General features: G+C 40.9%; 1 protein-coding gene across 2 annotated transcripts in view; it reads left to right on the top strand.

Annotated features, from left to right (window-relative positions):
• The first annotated feature begins 3,741 nt into the window (after positions 1–3,741).
• The window catches only part of ptchd4 (patched domain containing 4), a 40,486-nt gene continuing 24,948 nt past the window's right edge, over positions 3,742–19,279 (top strand). The window contains exons 1-3 of one of the 2 annotated variants that reach the window (XM_042389581.1): positions 3,742–4,438; positions 13,374–13,869; positions 16,041–16,219. In XM_042389581.1, coding sequence (XP_042245515.1) covers positions 3,839–4,438; positions 13,374–13,869; positions 16,041–16,090 — 1,146 coding nt within the window. In that variant the 5' untranslated portion in view covers positions 3,742–3,838 and the 3' untranslated portion in view covers positions 16,091–16,219. Of the gene's footprint in view, positions 4,439–13,373; positions 13,870–16,040; positions 16,220–19,279 lie in introns of those variants that run through there. The other variant, XM_042389580.1, reaches the window with a different exon arrangement.

Below are 19,279 nucleotides of genomic sequence, written 5' to 3'. Positions count from 1 at the left end.
TAATGGAGGCTCTCTATGAAAACTCTCAAGTCCAAGTCTGGTGATATCATCAGGGTTATTTTTTCAAACTTTTCAAAATTGGTGAGGTGTACAGCAAACCTGGGGTGTAGTAATATTCCTACATAGAAATACTGATTGGTTAATGGGGGCCCTGGGCAAAATGGGTTGGCTCATTTTTGAGATGGCATCCCAGCATATTAATCTGGCACTGATTTTACTTCCTAACCTGTAACTAAGAATCATACTCATACTAGAGTTAGGGTTCGGGCACAATGTCACCTACTTGCAAGTTGCATGGAGAAGGGAGGTAGACTTGCAGTATCAAAGCTTCAACAATACTTGTAGTATTATTATTATGAAACTGAAAGACTAGATCAGGGTCTTGATACCAGCACATTTCAGATCTATCTCATGACCTGATGTGACCATGACCACTACTGGTCCTGGATGGCTTTCTGATGGAACCCGGGCATTACACTCACTCAGACATTCATAAAAATTGTTACAGCAAGGTCTTGATAATACATACTCAGCTGATGGAAAGCAATCTTCTTTGTGACTTTTAAAGTGCATCACTCACCGGCTGTGTTTCGTCATTTAATGCACTGTATTGGTTATACAGACACAAAAAACAGAAGTACAGTAAACAGGATGTGCCAATGTGGGGAGTGAATGTGATGAAATTGTTGCTTTATTGGAGGGTTGATGTGCGTCATAGCTGGGAAATTGGACAGTGTGTGGGCTTACACAAAAACAATATACGCAGGTGTTTTGATGTGCGTCAATGCCGCCGGTGTGTTTTAGTTTGAGACTGTGCTTTAAAGAGAAATTACAGTGTCTGTCCTTAGGGACAATACCTAAAAAATGCCATATGTTTGCACGTAACTGACAAAGCAGAGTGATTTGTGACTCATATCTGTCAGAGGCAAAAGTTGAAGTAGCAAGACGTTGTTAGAAACCTCAAAATCCACGTAAGGAGGAGGTCAGGGTGAATGAATGGGTCAACAGTTAGTCAGATTTAGGATACAGGACTGCTTTTCATTTCTTGTTTCATACCAGCAGTTAATATTGGCTTCAATTAACCAGGATGACAAAGATCCCTAATCTTGACAAACATTTATTTTAAACCAAACCATGATCTATCTCCAACCCCAACAAGTTATTTTCGTGCCTAAACCTATATCCAAACTTTAAAGGTGAACTCCAAATGTACACATCAAAGTCCGTTTACAGGTCTTTGTTAGCACTGGTGTATAAGGCCTTTTGAGCAAGTCTGATAAATTGCCTCACGTGATGTCACTTGAGTCAGTGTCGGTTGGGGATGAAGACTACGAGTTTGAAAAAGAAAAAAATCTAGGGGTGTGGAGTTAGAAAGAAGTGAGGTTACCAGACCTCTGTAGCCCGCTCCTCATCTCTGCTGGAGGCTAGCAACTTTACATTATGAAAAGTTTCCCCTCTTGGCTCCAGAGAGCCACAGACTTGTTTAAATCATTGCAGGAGCTGAACAAAAAAATGGTTGTAGCCACCAGCATCGACGTTTTCACTTCTGTGTTGACACCTGGTCAGCTTCAGAAACAGTGAAAAACGAATGAACGGATAATGTGTTCTTTGTGGCTTCTTGGGTGTGCTTATGTTTAACCAACCTAACACGCTCATCATTTTTCCCACCATGACCAACACTTAAGTCCACCCAACACACCTTGCAAAACACATGGTTGTTTCCTAACATGCTTTTCGTCAGGAATGGTAAAAGAGTTTCCCAAGTGTTAAAATGTTTACACAGATATTTAGATTTTTTGCTGGCATCTCACCTATTTCATTATCAATTTTTCATGCTGTTTGCTAATTGAATGATCATTGTTATCGTGACTTGTCAAAAAGAAGAAGAGGAGGACAGGGACAAGGATGCCGCCTGTTGTATGCTGCCACCTGCTGGACAGGTGTGGGTATAGCAGGGCTTTTCTGGCGTATATATTGAAGTCTAGAGATCTAACCAAAACAACTTGATTGGGCCAATTAGGATTCTGTGTAACTGTAAAAATAAGAAAGGGATTTCGAGAGCTTTATGGGGGGAATTATGGGACGAGAACATAGCAGGAGAGGGGGTGAACAAATGGGAGAAACCTGGGAAAATCAGGAAAGTTGACAGGTCTGATTATGTAGGTGACACGTTTTGAAAAAGGACGTTTTAGGAGTGTAATGCTAAATCTGTGGATCTATCAGAAAATTATCATATGAATAATTTTTGTTATGGTGATTTGTGCCAGTTTTCAAAGGCACAGACAAATGACGTCCTGCCAATACTGCCATCAGATCAGAAAATGCTTGATTGGGTTATTCTTGGAGGCATGGACCAATAATTTATCATGTTGTTTGTTTGAAGGACTGGTTGAAAAAACATCTCCTCTCAGCTGGTGTTATGTAACAATAAACATGATTTATACTGACCGAGAGGTTGTGTCTTCTATTAAAGTCAATACAAACCATGCAAAATCGAAGATGGTGCAGGATTTCTTCCTCATCTCGCTGACTGGAGTGCTGCTCAGCTGCAGAGCGCACAGTGCTGCCACTGGTGGCTGGATCAGGATCACTGATGATGAGTCAGGCTGAAATGCATTTGTTTCATTATAAAATTCTTCTCAGTACTAGTGTTACTAAAGCTTTTTCACTCAAGGTCAAATCTGAGTTAGAAACGTATGTCTACCTTCAGTGCCATATTACCTTGCCCATCAGAATGTGTCAGAAAGTGTCAAATGGATATCATTCGATTATTGTGTTGCCATTTGACATGTTCACACTGGCAATAAAAAACGGATTTCTAGGAAAAGCATCCTGAAGGCTGCCGTCTTCACGCACCTGTTCTATTCACTTAGTGATGAAGGCACAGTAGATGGAGAATTACATGACTGACAGCATCTTTTTACAATAATATACTTGATTAACAGGAGTGGTAATGACTGAGGTTTTAGTGAGGTGAGTGAGAGGGGGGGGGGCAGGTAACTTAAACAGGCAGGCTATTTTTTTTTTTTTTTTTAAATGAGGGACGTCTGTATTACCTGGTCTTCTCACACCTCCCTGCCTGGCCCTGTGTAAACCACTCAGCATGAAGCACAACACAGGGTGGCTTTCCCCCCATTCATGAAGCCGACACTGACTCATCCCCCTGCAAGTGCTGCCGGTCACTCAGCCACCTGCAGGAACATTTTACAACTCTCACGTTGCCTGTTGCCTCCACTGTTCCCAAAATAACCAGGCAACATCATCATTTCCCTCTCCAGCCGTCCTTCCCCCTCTTCAACCCCGCCACATGGTTACAGTTAAGTACATAAATCAGGCGCCACCGCTGGTGTGAGAACTGTAGAGGCAGACAGGAGGCACACACACACTCACACACACACACACACACACACACATGCACATCACACCGCCGCGGCTCGTCGCTGCTACTGCAGCCGGTGCAGCGAAGGAGACTCACGGCTTTTTTTTCTTCCCTCACACGGAGACGGAATGGCTTGAGAGCGGACAACGCGGACTCGTCTCGATCGGCCGATGCGCGATGATTTTCTGACTGTCCGCCTGTCTGTGTGTGTCTGTGCGTCTTGCCGCGAATTGCTGCAGTGCTGTTTTTCCAGGTGTTGTAGTGTGTGTGTGTGTGTGTGTGTGTGTGTGTGTGTGTGTGTGTGTGTGTGTGTGTGGTGTGTGTGAGTGAGTGAGTGAGTGAGTGAATGTGTGAGTGTGTGTGTGCGTGTGAACGTGTGTGCATGGTGGTGCTGGTGTTGTAGCCTGGTGTAATTCTCTTACGAATTGGACTAAGCCGGGGAACGGAGTCTGATGTCACATGTGCTTCATCGGAGGAGACGGGGCATCTGCAAGCTGGATTTTGTGGAGGATGCTGCGGCAAGTGATACACAGAGGGCTCAAGGCTTCGTTTTACTGGCTGGGCTTATTCGTTAGCAGGCACCCCGTTTTCTTCCTCACTGTCCCCGCGGTCCTCACCATCATTTTCGGATCTACCGTGCTCAGCCGATTCAAGCCGGAGACGGACCTGGAGGTGCTGGTAGCCCCGACTCACAGCCTCGCCAAGATCGAGAGGAGTCTCGCCAACAGCCTGTTTCCCATCGACCAGTCGAAGCACAAGCTGTACTCGGATTTGCACACCCCGGGCAGATATGGCAGGCTGATCCTGCTGGCCAAGTCCGGGGGGAACATCCTGGAGCTGGCCGACCAGGTCCTGCAGGTTCACAAGCAGGTGTTGGATTTGCGCGTCAATTACAAGGGATTCAATTACACGTTCGCGCACCTCTGCGTCTTGAGCCACAGGGACAAGCGCTGCCTCTTGGATGATATCATCACCATCTTCGAAGATATCAGGCAGGCTGTGCTTTCCAACAGCACTTTCCACAAGGTGCCAGTGAGCTATCCGAACACAACACTAAAGGTGAGATTTTATTGCACGCTGCAGCTCCTCTGACATGCATGTCAGGCAGGCCCGCACACACTATTCCCCCCCAAATGTGTCTGTGAGAGCAGTGGTGACGGTGCAGCAGCAGTCAGCGTGTGAATAGCGGTAGCAGGCTGGCCCTCGCAGCTTGCCATAATTTCTCAATGAACGCAGTGGGGCTTGTATTTGCTCAGGCTGTGATGTGGGGCTGCAGATTGCTACATATATCAGCCAGCGAGGGAACCCTCTCCATAACACAGACAGCCGGCTTCGCAGTTTTCACCCTCCCTTGTTGGTGCAGCAGGTGAATTGATTGGCTGCATATAGCCCCTGAATGCTCTGCTCTCTGTTCCTACACACACACACACACACATACACACTCACTCACAGGGATATCCTCTGTCCTTTTTTTTTTTTTTTTTGATGCAGTGTCTCCCTCTTGCCTTCCCCAGACTGCACATGCAGCATGACATGGCTACAGTAGCTAATAGATTAGGTACCCTGCTTGCCTAGATCATCCTCCTTCTTTCTGTTGCTCAGTAGGATCTGACTACACTCATGCAGCCATATCAATCACAGACAACCTTCTCGCAGCAGTTATGCTCAACAAAATATGTCAAAGTAGACATACAGGTGTACATTCAGCAGGCAGGAAAAGTGCAGATGTCCTCTGCAGATGAAGCCTTGTAGTATTTGTGAGGTTTTTAAACTGCACACAAACGTGATTTGCAATAATTGGTATTTGGTTACAAATTAAACCCAACTGTCATTGTCACACCACAGGGCAAGTGCCGTGCAAGGTGGTTTTTCATCACTAGCGGCATGACATGTGCTTGTTGTGAAGGGTTCATTCTATTTTATGGCCTTGAGGAGCACTTGAAAGCGCTGTGCTGTTTAATAGAATACGAACACAGTCAGTGTGACGACTGGCTTATTCAACACAGGGCAATTATACTGTGGTGTAAACGCCACAGTACCGCTCTGCACTGCCACAAACATACTGTGGGCTCAAACAGACACAAGCACATATTTAATGCACCACAGTGGTCTCCAGCATGGCAGGTTGTAACTTCCAGTGAGAGCTGCCACAGCAATCTGAGCTATCCGAGCAGTATCGAGTGTCTGAGTGTAGTAGTGAGGCCATTTATCGTCCTGCTGCAGACTGTTTGGCTCCTAGTATTCAGGTTAAGTGATACAAAGTGTATTCTTCTTTTGGATGACAAGTGATAGTCAAAATGGTTTGTGTTTACAGCACTATATCATTATGTCAAAAGAGTGATATAAAGGGCCTGTAATAATACATATTCAAATTTCTGTCATTTTATCGCTTTACTGTGTCACAGAAAGTTGCACTATTACTGCTCAAATATAAATGATCTGTGCAATGTTTCATTAAAAAAAACATATTAGTGCCTTTCCTACTGGAGAAACAGGCAATTAGACTGAGTCACTTCACTGTCTTATCTCACAAGGAACAAACAGCCACTTAGGAGACTTTACTATATGATTTATTAACTACTGTATATTCAAACTCTAGACTTTCATCTTCCTTGTGTTTCTCTGTTTTATGTTAGTGTAATTTGAGTATCTTTGGTTGTTTGAAATTTCGATGAGCATTTCACACTATTTTCTGACATTTAAGAGACTGAACAATTAAGTCAGAGAATAATCGATTAGATTATATATAGATTTGAATCGATTCCAATAATCATCAAATTGAGGTGAATGACATATTTTTTATTGGATTTTTTGGTAGAAAGTAGGTCCAATAAAAACTGTTCACAGTGAGGCCTGTGGTTTATTCAGAGTATCCAGGACATTGTTTATGGAAAGGGAAGATGCTTTTTTTGTTGTATTTTTCTTCATGTGCATGGAATGTGTAAGGATATCTCATTCAAAACTACAAATGCCAACCTCATGGTGGCACTAGAGGAAAAGTCAATGGATCATCAAAGTCAGTATGGTTAATTCTCCAGGGACCACGAATGCGCAAAATGTTATACCAAGCCTTTCAACAGTTCAACAGATATTTCAGTCAGGACTAAAGTAGTGTACTGACTGACTGACATTGCCATCCATAGAGCCACGTCCTAGCATGTCTACAAAATGCTCATACATTCACCGTAATAGGTTTTCCATAACATGTATACAGTAGCCTTGCCAGCATATACTGTAGGCTACTCACACTCACATTAGCATTAACTTCTCTCCAACATGAATAACACTATTTCCATCTTGAAGGTTGATGTGACCTCTTTCTTCTCCCACTCTCCTCACTCTGGATCAACCACTCTGCACTCTCTATGTTCCTGAAACCTTTCTTTCTCTCCGTCTGCCTTTCTGATGAGCTGTCTGGGCTAATTCATTTGCCTGACTTCTTATGCCTCATCCTGCTCTTTGATGTCACAATCAGGGGTTTATTTCTGTGCTTGTTATACAGACGTAGTCTTTGTAAAAAGTCTTACTTCTTGCTGAGCTGCTGATGAACTTTAACTCTGTTCCCAGGTGAAAATGTTTAAAAATATATATTCTTTGTTTTGCCTCACTGCTTTATTTATTAGTTGTGTAATCTTTTTTTTTTTTTAACTGTCAGGTATTAAAAAAATACTACATTAAAGAATGTGATAAGAAAAGATACACCAGACAGGGCTACATAAACATATAGGATAAAGAATTCTGTTATTGGAACAAAGTACATTTTGGAGACACATCTATTATACAAATGAATATGGTTTTGAACATTATCAGGAAGTTCAATTAGACTTAGTGTTTTTAGAAAATGAGATGTGAGAAATACCTGTCACATCTTGGTCTGTAGTTTCATCCTGAATTCACATCAGCAACCACATCGGTGTGCTAATGCCCGATGGTTAATTAGAGCTTGTTGATAGCTACTTGAGGTGCCAAAGTTGTTAAGGCAACAGATTGGACATATGGCAAGGCTGGTATGTGATTATGTGCTGATAACCGATAGGGCAAATAATTTAGTTTTTCCTTACTGACAGTGAGGGCACAGTTTGTCTCAGGTCATACAAATATGGACTTCTCCAGCTTTACAGCTCTGTTAACACGTGTTGCAGTTGCATATGGAAGCTCAGAGCAGCCATGGTTGCACATATATTTTCGTTTCACACCTGTAATCACAAGATTGCAACTTAATCATTGCGTGATTTTGAGATTAACAGGTGACATTTTCAGACCGTCCTCACCAGAAAAACGACCATATTAGTATTATTATAAGTATTAGTTTGTTCAACAGTTGAAGTGACCTATGTTTACATTTTCCCAACAAGTTACTTGTCATGTGAGTAAAACAGCCTGACTGATACTGGATTTTTGAGGCAGATACCAATACTGATATTTGAGAGCTTGAGATATACTGGTAACTAACAGTTTTAATAAGGATCCCTGAAGTTTACTTTTTTAAAGATATGACCAAGATATATACTGAGCGGTACATTTTACATTTGAACAATAAACAGACAAACTGTAATGTCACCGTTTCTAAATTATATTTGTTAATTATTATTATATGCATTTTCATACTGCAATTTCTTGGTGCTTTTTTTGTAACTTATTCTACACATTATGCCAGTACCCATATTTTTGTGATAAGTTGATACTGGCAGATATATCATCCAAGCTGGCACAAGAGACTACTGTTAGTATTCTGTCTCTACAGTTAATATTGTTTTTTTTTTTAACCATGACCACAATGTCTACGTAACCTTAACATTCACCAGTTTTAGCTGCTTAAACCTGACCAAATTTTGACAATAGATGTGGCAGATCAGAAAATGGTCATATTGGTCTTTTTGAAATAGAAAACTATATATTTTGTCATTCAGATTGGAGGACATGTTGACATTTTGTGGGGCCATAATCTTGAAGTAACAATTTTACACACAGCAGTCTGGTGAGCACAACACCAGACCACCTACTGTATTTGAGTCACTAAAATAAAACATGATGAGATATTACAGGTGAGAATGTTAAATATCCTCAAATAATATAATTAAATCAATATCTAAAAATTAAGGGCTAAAAATATTAATGAACACCACAAAATCATAGTTTGTGTTCATATGATTGATTGATTGATTGATTGATTGATTGATTGATTGATGGACGGATTGATTGAGATTGTGATTAGTCTGGATCAGATTTTGTGGTACTTATTGTTTAAGCCCATAATCTTGAGATACCAGTTTGATATGTCAAGATAATGAGATAATTAAGTTGTCATCTTATGATAGTAAGTGTCACTAAAAAGAGCATCTCTGGCTACTCGGGGCTTCCGTAGTAAAAGCTCTTATGGTCAAAATGGATCAATATATAAAGACACTGTTGTGTGACTTTAGCATTACATTTATTCTAAAACTAATAATATTGTGTTTGACATTATCAAGCTTCTTGTTACATTCATGAGTGGATTGTGAAATTGAGTGCTGGATTGAATTAAGTTATTAGGTAGTTTGGGTTGGATAGTGCATGGCAATGTCAAGCTAAGGTCAACGTTTGTTTTACACCCCCATTCTCTTTAATAAATCATAAAACTGGAGGTGAGAGTGGCAGCAGCAAGCCGAGACACTAGGGAAACAGCTGATATGCAGAAGCAGGTCTGTGACAGGTTAAATGCTGCAGAAGACAGGATGTGATTGGAGGATGGGAGAACAGATGAGGCACTGGTTGATGGGGCTATCTATATGTGTGACAGTAATTGGCTTGCCCTAGGGTGCGTTTGGATACGTGGCAATAAAAAACACTTAATAGTATGAATGTCTCTTGAAACTGTATTAAGAACCTTAATTAAAATCTTAAGTATAAAATAGACACATGAAACAAAACATTCAAACACTCCTTTTGTTAACTTTAAATTAAAATTTGTACAGAATGACTCATTTGGACCGCAGAATTTTATAGAATTAATAACACAACACAATCACGTCATCCTGATATGATACCACTGACAAAAATATTATAATATTGAATTATTGCCCAACCCGATCCCAATAGATAGATGAGTGTAAATGAGGCCAGCAAATAAGTGGACTAGCGAACGGTGCATTCAAGGCCAAAAAATTACAGTAGTAATTACAGACTTTGTAGTTAATCTGAATTAGCATCACCACAGGATTGTCTCTGGATGAAAACATGCAACTAATAAGGTTGAGTTTGTGATGACATGAAGAACTGGCTACCAATACTGTGAACATCCCATTCACTATCTATGAAGCCCCAAATTTCACATTGCTGATGATGCATGGATTGTGCCTCCATAAAGCTGAAGGATTTGTGAGACTCAGATTTTGAGCAGTGGTAAAAATCAATTGCAGCTGAGGCCAAGATCAATATCCCAACTTTGAAGCCAGTTTTAAATGTGGCGCAAGGTGTTAACAGCAGTTCTGCTGTAGATAGCCACAGCCTAGTTTTAGATTTATAGATTCACTCACTTTGTGATATAGAGTAGTTAACACATGCACTTAGAGAACAGTTACATCCAGATAACCTCTATTCCTCCTCCACTCACTACTGAATAGGAGACTCCTGCCATGTAATCACAGTGTTTAGCTAAAACTGACCAATATCAGTTCTTGCAATCTCCCATAGCATGTAGGTAAATTTTTAAGGCTCCAAAGCTAAGCCTTAACCCCTTAACTCAGAGGTATAAATGTCCCCATTTGACCCTAGACTGAGTCAACCTCCTAAAACACTGTAATTCCCATAATGCAACTCTAAAGCATCTTTCGGTAGACCTTCCCTGCCTGGAAACCATCCACAATTTTCTTAGATTCTCTTTGTCATTCCCCTCTGCGGCTGCAGAAGATTATACTTTCATATGTAAAATTGGTGGAGTGCGTCTTTAATCAAAGGACATGCATATACAAAAATATCAATATCAATTGGATTAGAAAACAGTAAAGGCTGTGGGTGGTTTCTCTGACGCATCTTTCTCCACCTCTCTTGCCACTCACTTCCGTCTTTTCTAAGAGAGCTCGGGAGGTGTCACTTCCCCCCTTTTCACATATCACTCAGCTGCTCACTGATATCACATATACACACATACTCACCTTTGTGTGGTGCTCCATCCCCCACCTATCTTCACTCTCTCATTCTGTCACACACACTGAGAACTATATTTTCTCTCTCAAAAGGGTGCCTGAAACAAGGGTAGAAAACAAAGTGGATATACTGTACCTTGGGCATTTTCAGAGCTGAACAGGCATTTTGCAAGTAATATAGTTCTGTGTCTTAGATTATCAAATACATACTTGCATGTGTTTCAGCACAGTGATTACAACAATAACACACAGTCTAAGCATGCATTGTCGCTGTGTGGGATGCAAAAGTTTACAGATAAGTGTGTTGTGAATATTGAGATTCATTTGAAATGCTTTAGTGGAGTTACAAAGTCAGTGTGGTAGATTAATTTGAGCTTTGTGCAATTACACAAGTGAAATGAGAGCTAAAGCTTTGGGAGTTCCCTTAGCAATTTCTGAGTGATTACATTACATAAACACACTTGTACACTGTCAAAAATGACAAATTTTAGGTGCTCAATTGGATTGTTTTTGAGAGAAAAATAACAAGCAGATCTTGGCAAGTAAATTGACATGTTTGAGGTAGTCAGTGATAGTCAGAAAACCTGGCTGTTGACTTATGGATGGGATCAATTATTTTATGTTAAAGTGCAGTGTCCTCAACCACTAATTCATCCTGTTGCCCACATAATGCCAAAGCAGAATAATGCATCCTTTTTTTTACAACAGTAAATTGTTTACAGAAATTGAAGCAAACAATCACAGGGATTTATTTATCTAGAAGCATGAGATTTATATCAAGCTCCCCGCTGTGATTGCGGCTGTTTGATTGTGGTGGATTATTGTGCTCATAACAAGATAAATCATATCTACAATAAGCTGCAAATTAAAGTTGACATTGTTCTGGTTACGACAACAAAACAGTGTCACGCAGGAGTTCAAATTGATATAACAATGTGTGTCTTGGTTAGTTGATTAAATGGTCTGTGGACATAATTACTATGTCAGTGTTTTAATATGCTGTATATTTAAACCTGGTGGATATAGTTTCGATATAGCCTACGTTATATGCATGATTGAATTAATCATTCTAAAATTCTGAAAATATAGCCTACTGTAACTTTAAATGTGTGATACATCCAGAAGAAATCATGACTGAAAGGTCAAGTCAGTGTGAATTCTCAAGCTGAACTGTATTACTGCCTAAATCAGGATCAAGCTTTTTGCGTTGGAGCTCCTCTCACTGTCTTGAAAACTTGCTCAGATCAGCTGTTTAGTTGTATTTCAAGCATGTCTGGAATTTCTGACAACTATTGTATCTCATACTTGAAATGTGGTGAAAAGTTTGCTGGCAGTTACATCTAAATAAAATACACTATTAACACTAATAAAATCGATTTTAGCTCATTGAAAAGTAGCTTTGCATTGTTTGTTTGCTATGCAGATTACTAAAAGTGAATTTAGGCAATTTAAAAAATACTTCCTGGTTAAAAATGTTTGCATAGCCACTAAAGTTAGATAAAGAATCATGATGTGATAACTCTGTTACTGACTGGATGTAATAAACTATTAACTTAACACTATTTAACTTAGATTCTGCTATTTAGCTGTTTATGATAACTCAAAACTAGCTAAAACACTGACATGGCTAATGGCTCAGTAAATACAGGAAGCCCAGCTAAACTGACAAAAATGTGGTGTGACTAACAGCCAGTTTATATGTAACTAACATACAGGCAACAGTCCTGCACACTAAAAATGATCAAAGCTGCCAAAAAGTTGGGTAGACACCTTGGGAAAAAGCAGCAACATTTCTGACAATTTGTCATTAGCTAAATAAGTATGCGAACATGCTAATTAGGGAAACGCTGCTAGAGCCTCGAACCATGAAAAAAGTGCTCATGTAGGTTTAGTTTTACTGACCTAGACTGAACTTAGAATCCAACACTGAAGATTGTAAGAAGCAACTTCTTAACATCATAGCATTATGCATCAGGGTTGCATACTGATGTGTGTCAAAGGGTGAGGCAGTTGCCTAGCTTACATAATGAGTGAATGAATCTTTGTCCTGAAGTGAAATAAATGATTCAAATTAGAACATTAGCAAAGTTAAAGCAAAGCATTTGAATTCACAGAAAGTATGTTTTGGGTGTGTTCCTCTGATTTACAGTGGTCTTCCCTGGATGGAGCTTGAGAGTAAACTTGCACTGTTAGATATATAGATGGTGACTAGCAGCAGACCTGTGGGTAACTAGTAGTGCCTGAATGTACATCCATCCTTTGGTTACCTTCCTCCTGAGCTGTACTCCTTAGAACACAAAATATGCTCTAACTGTAACTTTTACTATACTGTACATCTACAGAGCCTGGCAACATTTTCAGCCCAAGCATGAGACAATGACCTCATGTTGCCATGGTTCTGTTTTTCTTCCTGACAGACTTTTATTGTCCCAGCTGCCTTATTGAACTCTGCTCTGCACACTTCTTATTGCACAATTACATTATCTCCAAACTCTTGTCAAAGTGATGTTGTGCGTATGCTGTATGATTAAATTAATTCAAACATTACAATGAGGCAGCACACCAACCTTCACAATATATCACCCATTTCTGTCCACAGCTGTAAGGGGAGTTCAAGTTATATGGAAAATCAACACTGAAGGAAATAGGGCAGAAAACTGCTACTGCACTGCTCTCTGTGGGTTGGAACTTTGTACTGTAGTATGCTGCAACTCTGGCTGCTCCACAGCCTCTGGTGTCAAAGAGAAAATTTCCTCTTTTTACATGGATGGTCAGGTGCATTGAAAACAGGTAGAATGATGTATTTTATCAAAAACTGTACCCTTCATCTGTCTTTACTCATCACCCTCCTCCCTCCAAATCCCCTGCAGGACGGCCGTGTGTCCTTCATCGGCCACCAGCTGGGCGGCGTGTCCTTCTCGCCCAACAGCCGTGACCAGCAGGTCAAATTCGCCCGCGCTGTCCAGATCACCTACTACCTCCGCAACCATGGACCAGTGGTGCAGGATGCCATCGCCGAGCGCTGGGAGAACGAATTCTGCGCCCTGGTCAGCCGGCTGTCCACAGCCGAGGCGCCCCATGCACCTGACCAGCTGCATATCCAGTCGCTCACCTCCTTCAGCCTGTGGCAGGACTTCCACCAGACAGGCGTGCTTGCCAAAGGGGAGGTGCTGGTCAGCCTGGTGCTGGTGCTCCTGGCCGCCACCATCTCCAGCTCCATGCGGGACTGCCTGAGGGGGAAGCCGTTCCTAGGCCTCCTAGGCGTACTGACCATATGCATCGCCAACGTGACAGCTGCAGGGATCTTCTTCATATCGGACGGGAAGTTCAACTCTACACTGCTGGGGATCCCGTTCTTTGCCATGGGTGAGTGATGAGTGGGGGGGGGGGATGGGTCGTGACTGAGACTGACTGTGTGTTGCATGCGTGTGTGTGTGTGTGTGTGTGTAGTGGTTGGTTAAGGGGGCTTATCAGGGGCTGACACTCGCAGCGAATTGATTGGGGAGGGGATTAACAGAACTGTGATGGGCTTCTCCTCAAAGGGGATTCCGGCAGTTCGTTGTGGTTGTTGCTGCAAAATAGGGAGCATGGCTGTGTGTGTCTGTATGTGTGTTTGTGCATCACATCATTTTGTCAGGAAATTTTGTGTTTTTTTTCTGTGATTTTAGCTCGGAAGAGACAATCAGTTGTTTTGCAAGGTTTTTCATTAGTTTACTGAGCTTCAGGTGATGTTATCATCACTGTAGTGGGTTTAATAATAAACTCTATTAGAGTGTATATCAACCGTGAGGAGCTACACAAAGCTATCGCATATGAGAATATCAGACTATTGTGTGGAAAAGAACAGTTGGAATTAATGCTTAAGCCCACAGATTCATTTTTAAAAAGATACATTAATTATGTATTTCAGATTCACATTTGAAGTGATAAAGTATTAATATTTTAGTGGTGTCATGCTTCCCTAATTTGGCACATTTATTGCAGAAAAAAATAACAAACACTGCAACTTTTTTTCTAAAGATGTAAATGCTTAAAAACAGATGTCAAATACATAGTTTAATTTTTAAAAAAATGCTCAGTAATTTCTTAAAACAGCTGGGAGCTGTAGCTTTTCACAAATAATGTTGCTCAACCAGGAGGAAATAGTCCATTTGTCATGTGTTAACACACATTTGAAGTATTTACTGCACCAGAACAGGATTGAGTCAAGATGAACTTGGTGTGTGTGTTCATGGTAATGAAGGAACATGTCACCCAGTGTAAAGGTGTGGCTCACTGATGTATTTTTGAACAATAATTAAACTCTATGGCACAGAGGAATAAGATATCAGGCTTAAGATACATAGACACTTTATCAAATGTTGGATCAATTCATTCTTGGTATAGATTTTTTCTAACAAGTCCTCCAAAGTAAACGACCAAATATGTAGTTTGACCATGTGACTCCAGATTGACACATAGGAGTGTTTTCTAATCTGGCGTCCCTATCGGCAGTAATTGGCAAGACATCATTTGTCAGTGCTTTCCGAAACAGAAACACATCACTGTTAAAAATAATGATGTTTTATGATGTGACAATGCTGTGGTTAAGGTCTGGTTGGGTTTAGGCACAAAAACCACTTGGTTAGATTTAGGGAAAGATTGTGGTTTGGGTTAAAATGGTCACTTTGTTAAAGTTAGAGAAACAAGTGGTGTGGGTTAAAGTTACTACTTCCTCAAAGTTAGGCAACCTTCGTCATCATGGCTACAATAAAAACCACAGGGTTAAGGTTAGGGGACGCTCCAAGGTTTGTTTTTTTAAAAACTGTCCCAACTTGTGGCTAGAAATGGGAACAGTGGTCCACTGTTGGGTTATATCCTCCATCCACCCCACCTCTTCTGAATCTGTCACTCAAACATAACTATATGTCATTTTTGACTATTGTGTCATTTTTCTTGAGAGAACAGTTTTGTCTTTTCATGAGACTGGTTGACAGTGAAAAAATATAGAATATCAGCAGCCTTATCCTTTAATGTTTCACCAGATTTTATCTCTCCTCTCTCCTTTTTCTTCCTTCATTTTCTTCTTCAGAAAATACCGCACAGTATATCTTGCATATCTTGCTTCCTCCCTGTGCACTCCTAAGGTCACTGGATCCCTTGGGCTTTGGTACAGCTCTGCTGCAGGCTGGCTGACATAACTGAAGTTTAAGTAAGACTCAGGAACAGGAGGTTGGATCAGCTCCTTGTGACCTAGAGGCAGGGGAGGAGAGGAGAGGGAGGAGGTGTGATGCTGGGGGGCTAAAAAGGAAAGTCAAGGAGAAAAGAGCGAGGTGAAAAACGTGTGTGATGTATAGGGAAGTAAAAAAAAAGGGGAGAGGAGAGGGTGATGAAGAGGAGGCAGGGAACAGGCAGAGACAGATAGAGGAAGAGGAAGAGGGAAGAAATAGAGGAGAGAGGAGGACAGAGGAAAAAGTCACATACAGAGTGAGGGAGAAGGTGGAGAAGGGCCAAGGAGATGGAGAGGACTTGATTAAGTCTGTAATTTCTTGTGACAGGACCTCAGAGGCAGCAGATGTCCACCGGCCTCTTGGGAGGTCCTGACTGAGACACACCCCTATCACTATATCAACGCCACATCAGGGCAGACACTCCGAACAGAAATGGATACTGATTTTTTTCTACTAGATGACCCAATCTACAATGGTAGTGTGGCGCCCCCTGTTGAGACTTCCTCACCCTGCGAAGCTTTGTTTAGATCTTAATTCAATTTTACCAGTTTATATTGGTTGCAATAAAGTGTTATATGTGATAACATTAAAATAGGCTAGTTGAAAGGCATTTGGCCCAGTTATTTGAAAAACATATATTTTCAACTTTTGTGCTAATGAGTTAGCCGGCAGCTACGGTTATCTGTTGGTAAAAAAAAAACATCTTTTCTGAAGCAGAGGTATACAGCCATGTGTGAGCCTCCTTCTGCACAGTCTCATGATTCATTTGTGGTGGTGATATACACTATAGACCTAATTATCTTATCTGAATATAGTCCCTCTGGCTTTTAGTTGGTTCTGGCTCCCATCATCCCTTCTGTGGAGACTATAATAACACTTGGGACCACAGTGTGCTATTTAAAGCCCCTATGTGTAGAATTATATTGTGATCATAGCATCTGTTAGATTATTCAAATGGCCTAAATGGCCTTTTATTTGTGGAAACTTAGGGATTAGTCTTGTGCATTTCTAACTGCCACAGTGTATTTTTTGACACTACCACTAGCAGGTGCCAACGTTTGAAATCCAACCTAAAGGGTCTTTAATGTTAACCGGGGTGGCTCTGGCTCAGGAGGTAGAGTGGGTCGTCCACTAATTGGAAGATTGGCGGTTTGATCCCCGGCTCCTCCAGTCCACATGTTGAAGTGTCCTTGGGTAAGATACTGAACCCCAAATTGCTCCCAAAGGCTGTACCATTGGTGTGTGAACGTGTGTGACCATTAGAAACTCCTCCTGATGAGTAGGTTGGCACCTTGCATGGCAGCCTCTGCCATCAGTGTATGAATGTGTGTGTGTGTGAATGGGTGAATGTGGCACATAATGTAAAGGCACTTTGAGTTGTCAGAAGACCAGAAAGGTGCTATAGAAATGCAGCCCATTTACCATTTACCATGAAACACTGGTAAATGTTTAAGTCAGCTTTGTGTTGTTGTACTCTCTCCTTTTCATGTTTTCCACATTTAATGTCACACACTTAATGTAAATGTATTTATTTAAAGCTGCAGTCATAAATCATTTTTATATCAACAATGGATCAAATTACTATGTGTCATGTGAAAGGGGTTGCTTGTTTTGATGAATCTAAACTCAAACAGTAGACAAAGTTAGTGAAATGTTAGTGAACATAGTGGAGCATTTAGCTGCTAAAGAGACCGATATTTCCTTCAGGAGTTGGTGGAGACCAAAACAGGCCTAAAAGGAAAGTGAATGTTGGACTTATGTATGTCAGGTGGTAATGCTAATGTTGTTCCGTGTCTGCCAGATGTGTACATAGGCAACTCCTTGGAAACATGTTCACCATAACAACTTTATACGGTTATAATATGTCAGTGTTGTATTTTCAACTTGTTCGGGTGCCCCAATTGGCCAAAAATAAATTAATTAATGAATACAGCTTTAAAAATAATGATTTTGTTATAGTGCTGAATAGTTCAAATTGGTGGTGCTGCTCTTTTGAATATGTGTTTTTTGCCATCTATATATCAAACAAAACAAATCAAAAATTACAGTGATATCTTATTTTCTGTAATATGCTTTGCTTTGAAATTGAGCTTTTGTGGCTCTACACATCAGCATGAAAATCAAGCTATAAACTCTCCATAGAGCCCTGAAACAGTATTGTGTGCGGCATGTTCCTGGGAGCATATTGGACCCCATCACTGTGAAGTAGAGGAGATTTGGAACAACCAGAACTTCCATCTATCCGTGCACCTCTCTAACTATCAGGCCTGTGTGGTAGAGTGGCCAGATGAAAGCCACTCCATGAATAAAAGCAATATGACTCCCCAAATGGTGTATATCTGTTGGCACTCGAAGCCAAAAAAACTCTTCAGTCTGATGAGACGGAAATTAAACTCTGACCTAAATGCCAAGTGCTATGTGTGGTGAGGTACCACTCGTCACTGTGAGGCGTGGTGTTGGCAGCTTCATGCAATTTGTAAGCTTTTAGCAGCAGCCAGGACTGGAAGAACAGTTAGTATTCAGTCATCAGACGAGGACAGCCGAAGCCAACTTAGGAGAAGCAACTGAAGAAAATACACAAACAACTTCAAATGGGGCAAAGATTCTTGGTTCAACAATAGCAGTGTTGAGCAGTAACTTTTTCCAGTAATGAGTGATGGATTACAATTTCAAAGTCAGTCAGTTACTAATACCAGTAATGCTCTGTTACTTACCAGTAGTTTGATAGAGGATTGATAACTGTTTGGTCTCTGTGCATTCAGTGTCTTGACTGGTCTGCTACATGCTAGCTTTGTCTACTCTTGTTAAACACAGAAAGTGAAACACATAACTGTGGAGGCTTTAAAGTTGGTTACAAGGCCCCTTGAGTAATGAAAGTACAGTAACAAGTAATCTAACTCATTTATTTTGCTGTTCAGTAATTAGTAAATGAACGATAAATACTTTTTAAAGGAATAATATGTAATTGATTACATGTTTCAGGTAACTTTCCAACATTGAACTTTAGGCACGGCACTATTTTTCAATACTTTACCAATACAATACCTGTTTCAGTACCAAATTTGGTACAGATTTCGATACTCGGTGCTACAGACACACTTCAGTGGATTCAAGAAACATACTGAGATTTGAGACCCAGCCCTATCAGGCACACACATGGAACTTCATAGTAATAACAAACAAAATTATTTTTGTAACAGTGTCACAAAGTTTGATAGCATCCATGTAGTTTCTACCCTCAGAAGCTGAAAATGTAAAGCTGTGTCATGGTTTCCCTTCATGTGTTACATCAAAGCCTTTCTTTCACATCGTAGTAAAACTAATCCATTATTCTCTCTGAACAATCTAGCTAATGTCATCGCTGGCCTTTGAATCATGCAGAGGAAGAAACCCTGCACAGGGCAGTTACCGCCACATGCGGGCAGACCTTTGTTTAATATGGAGCAGCTTCTCCTCCTGTCTTTCTCCCCTGTGTCTATCTGCCGTGTCATCTGCGAGCTGGTCAATTACTGCTGAGCTGAGCTTGTCACTTCCTTCTCTCTCTGGATATGTGATGGCTGTTAGAA

This window comes from Thunnus maccoyii, chromosome 17, assembly GCF_910596095.1.
Source record: "Thunnus maccoyii chromosome 17, fThuMac1.1, whole genome shotgun sequence".
Lineage (NCBI taxonomy): Eukaryota > Metazoa > Chordata > Actinopteri > Scombriformes > Scombridae > Thunnus > Thunnus maccoyii.
This window is presented reverse-complemented; position numbering and strand designations above follow the sequence as displayed.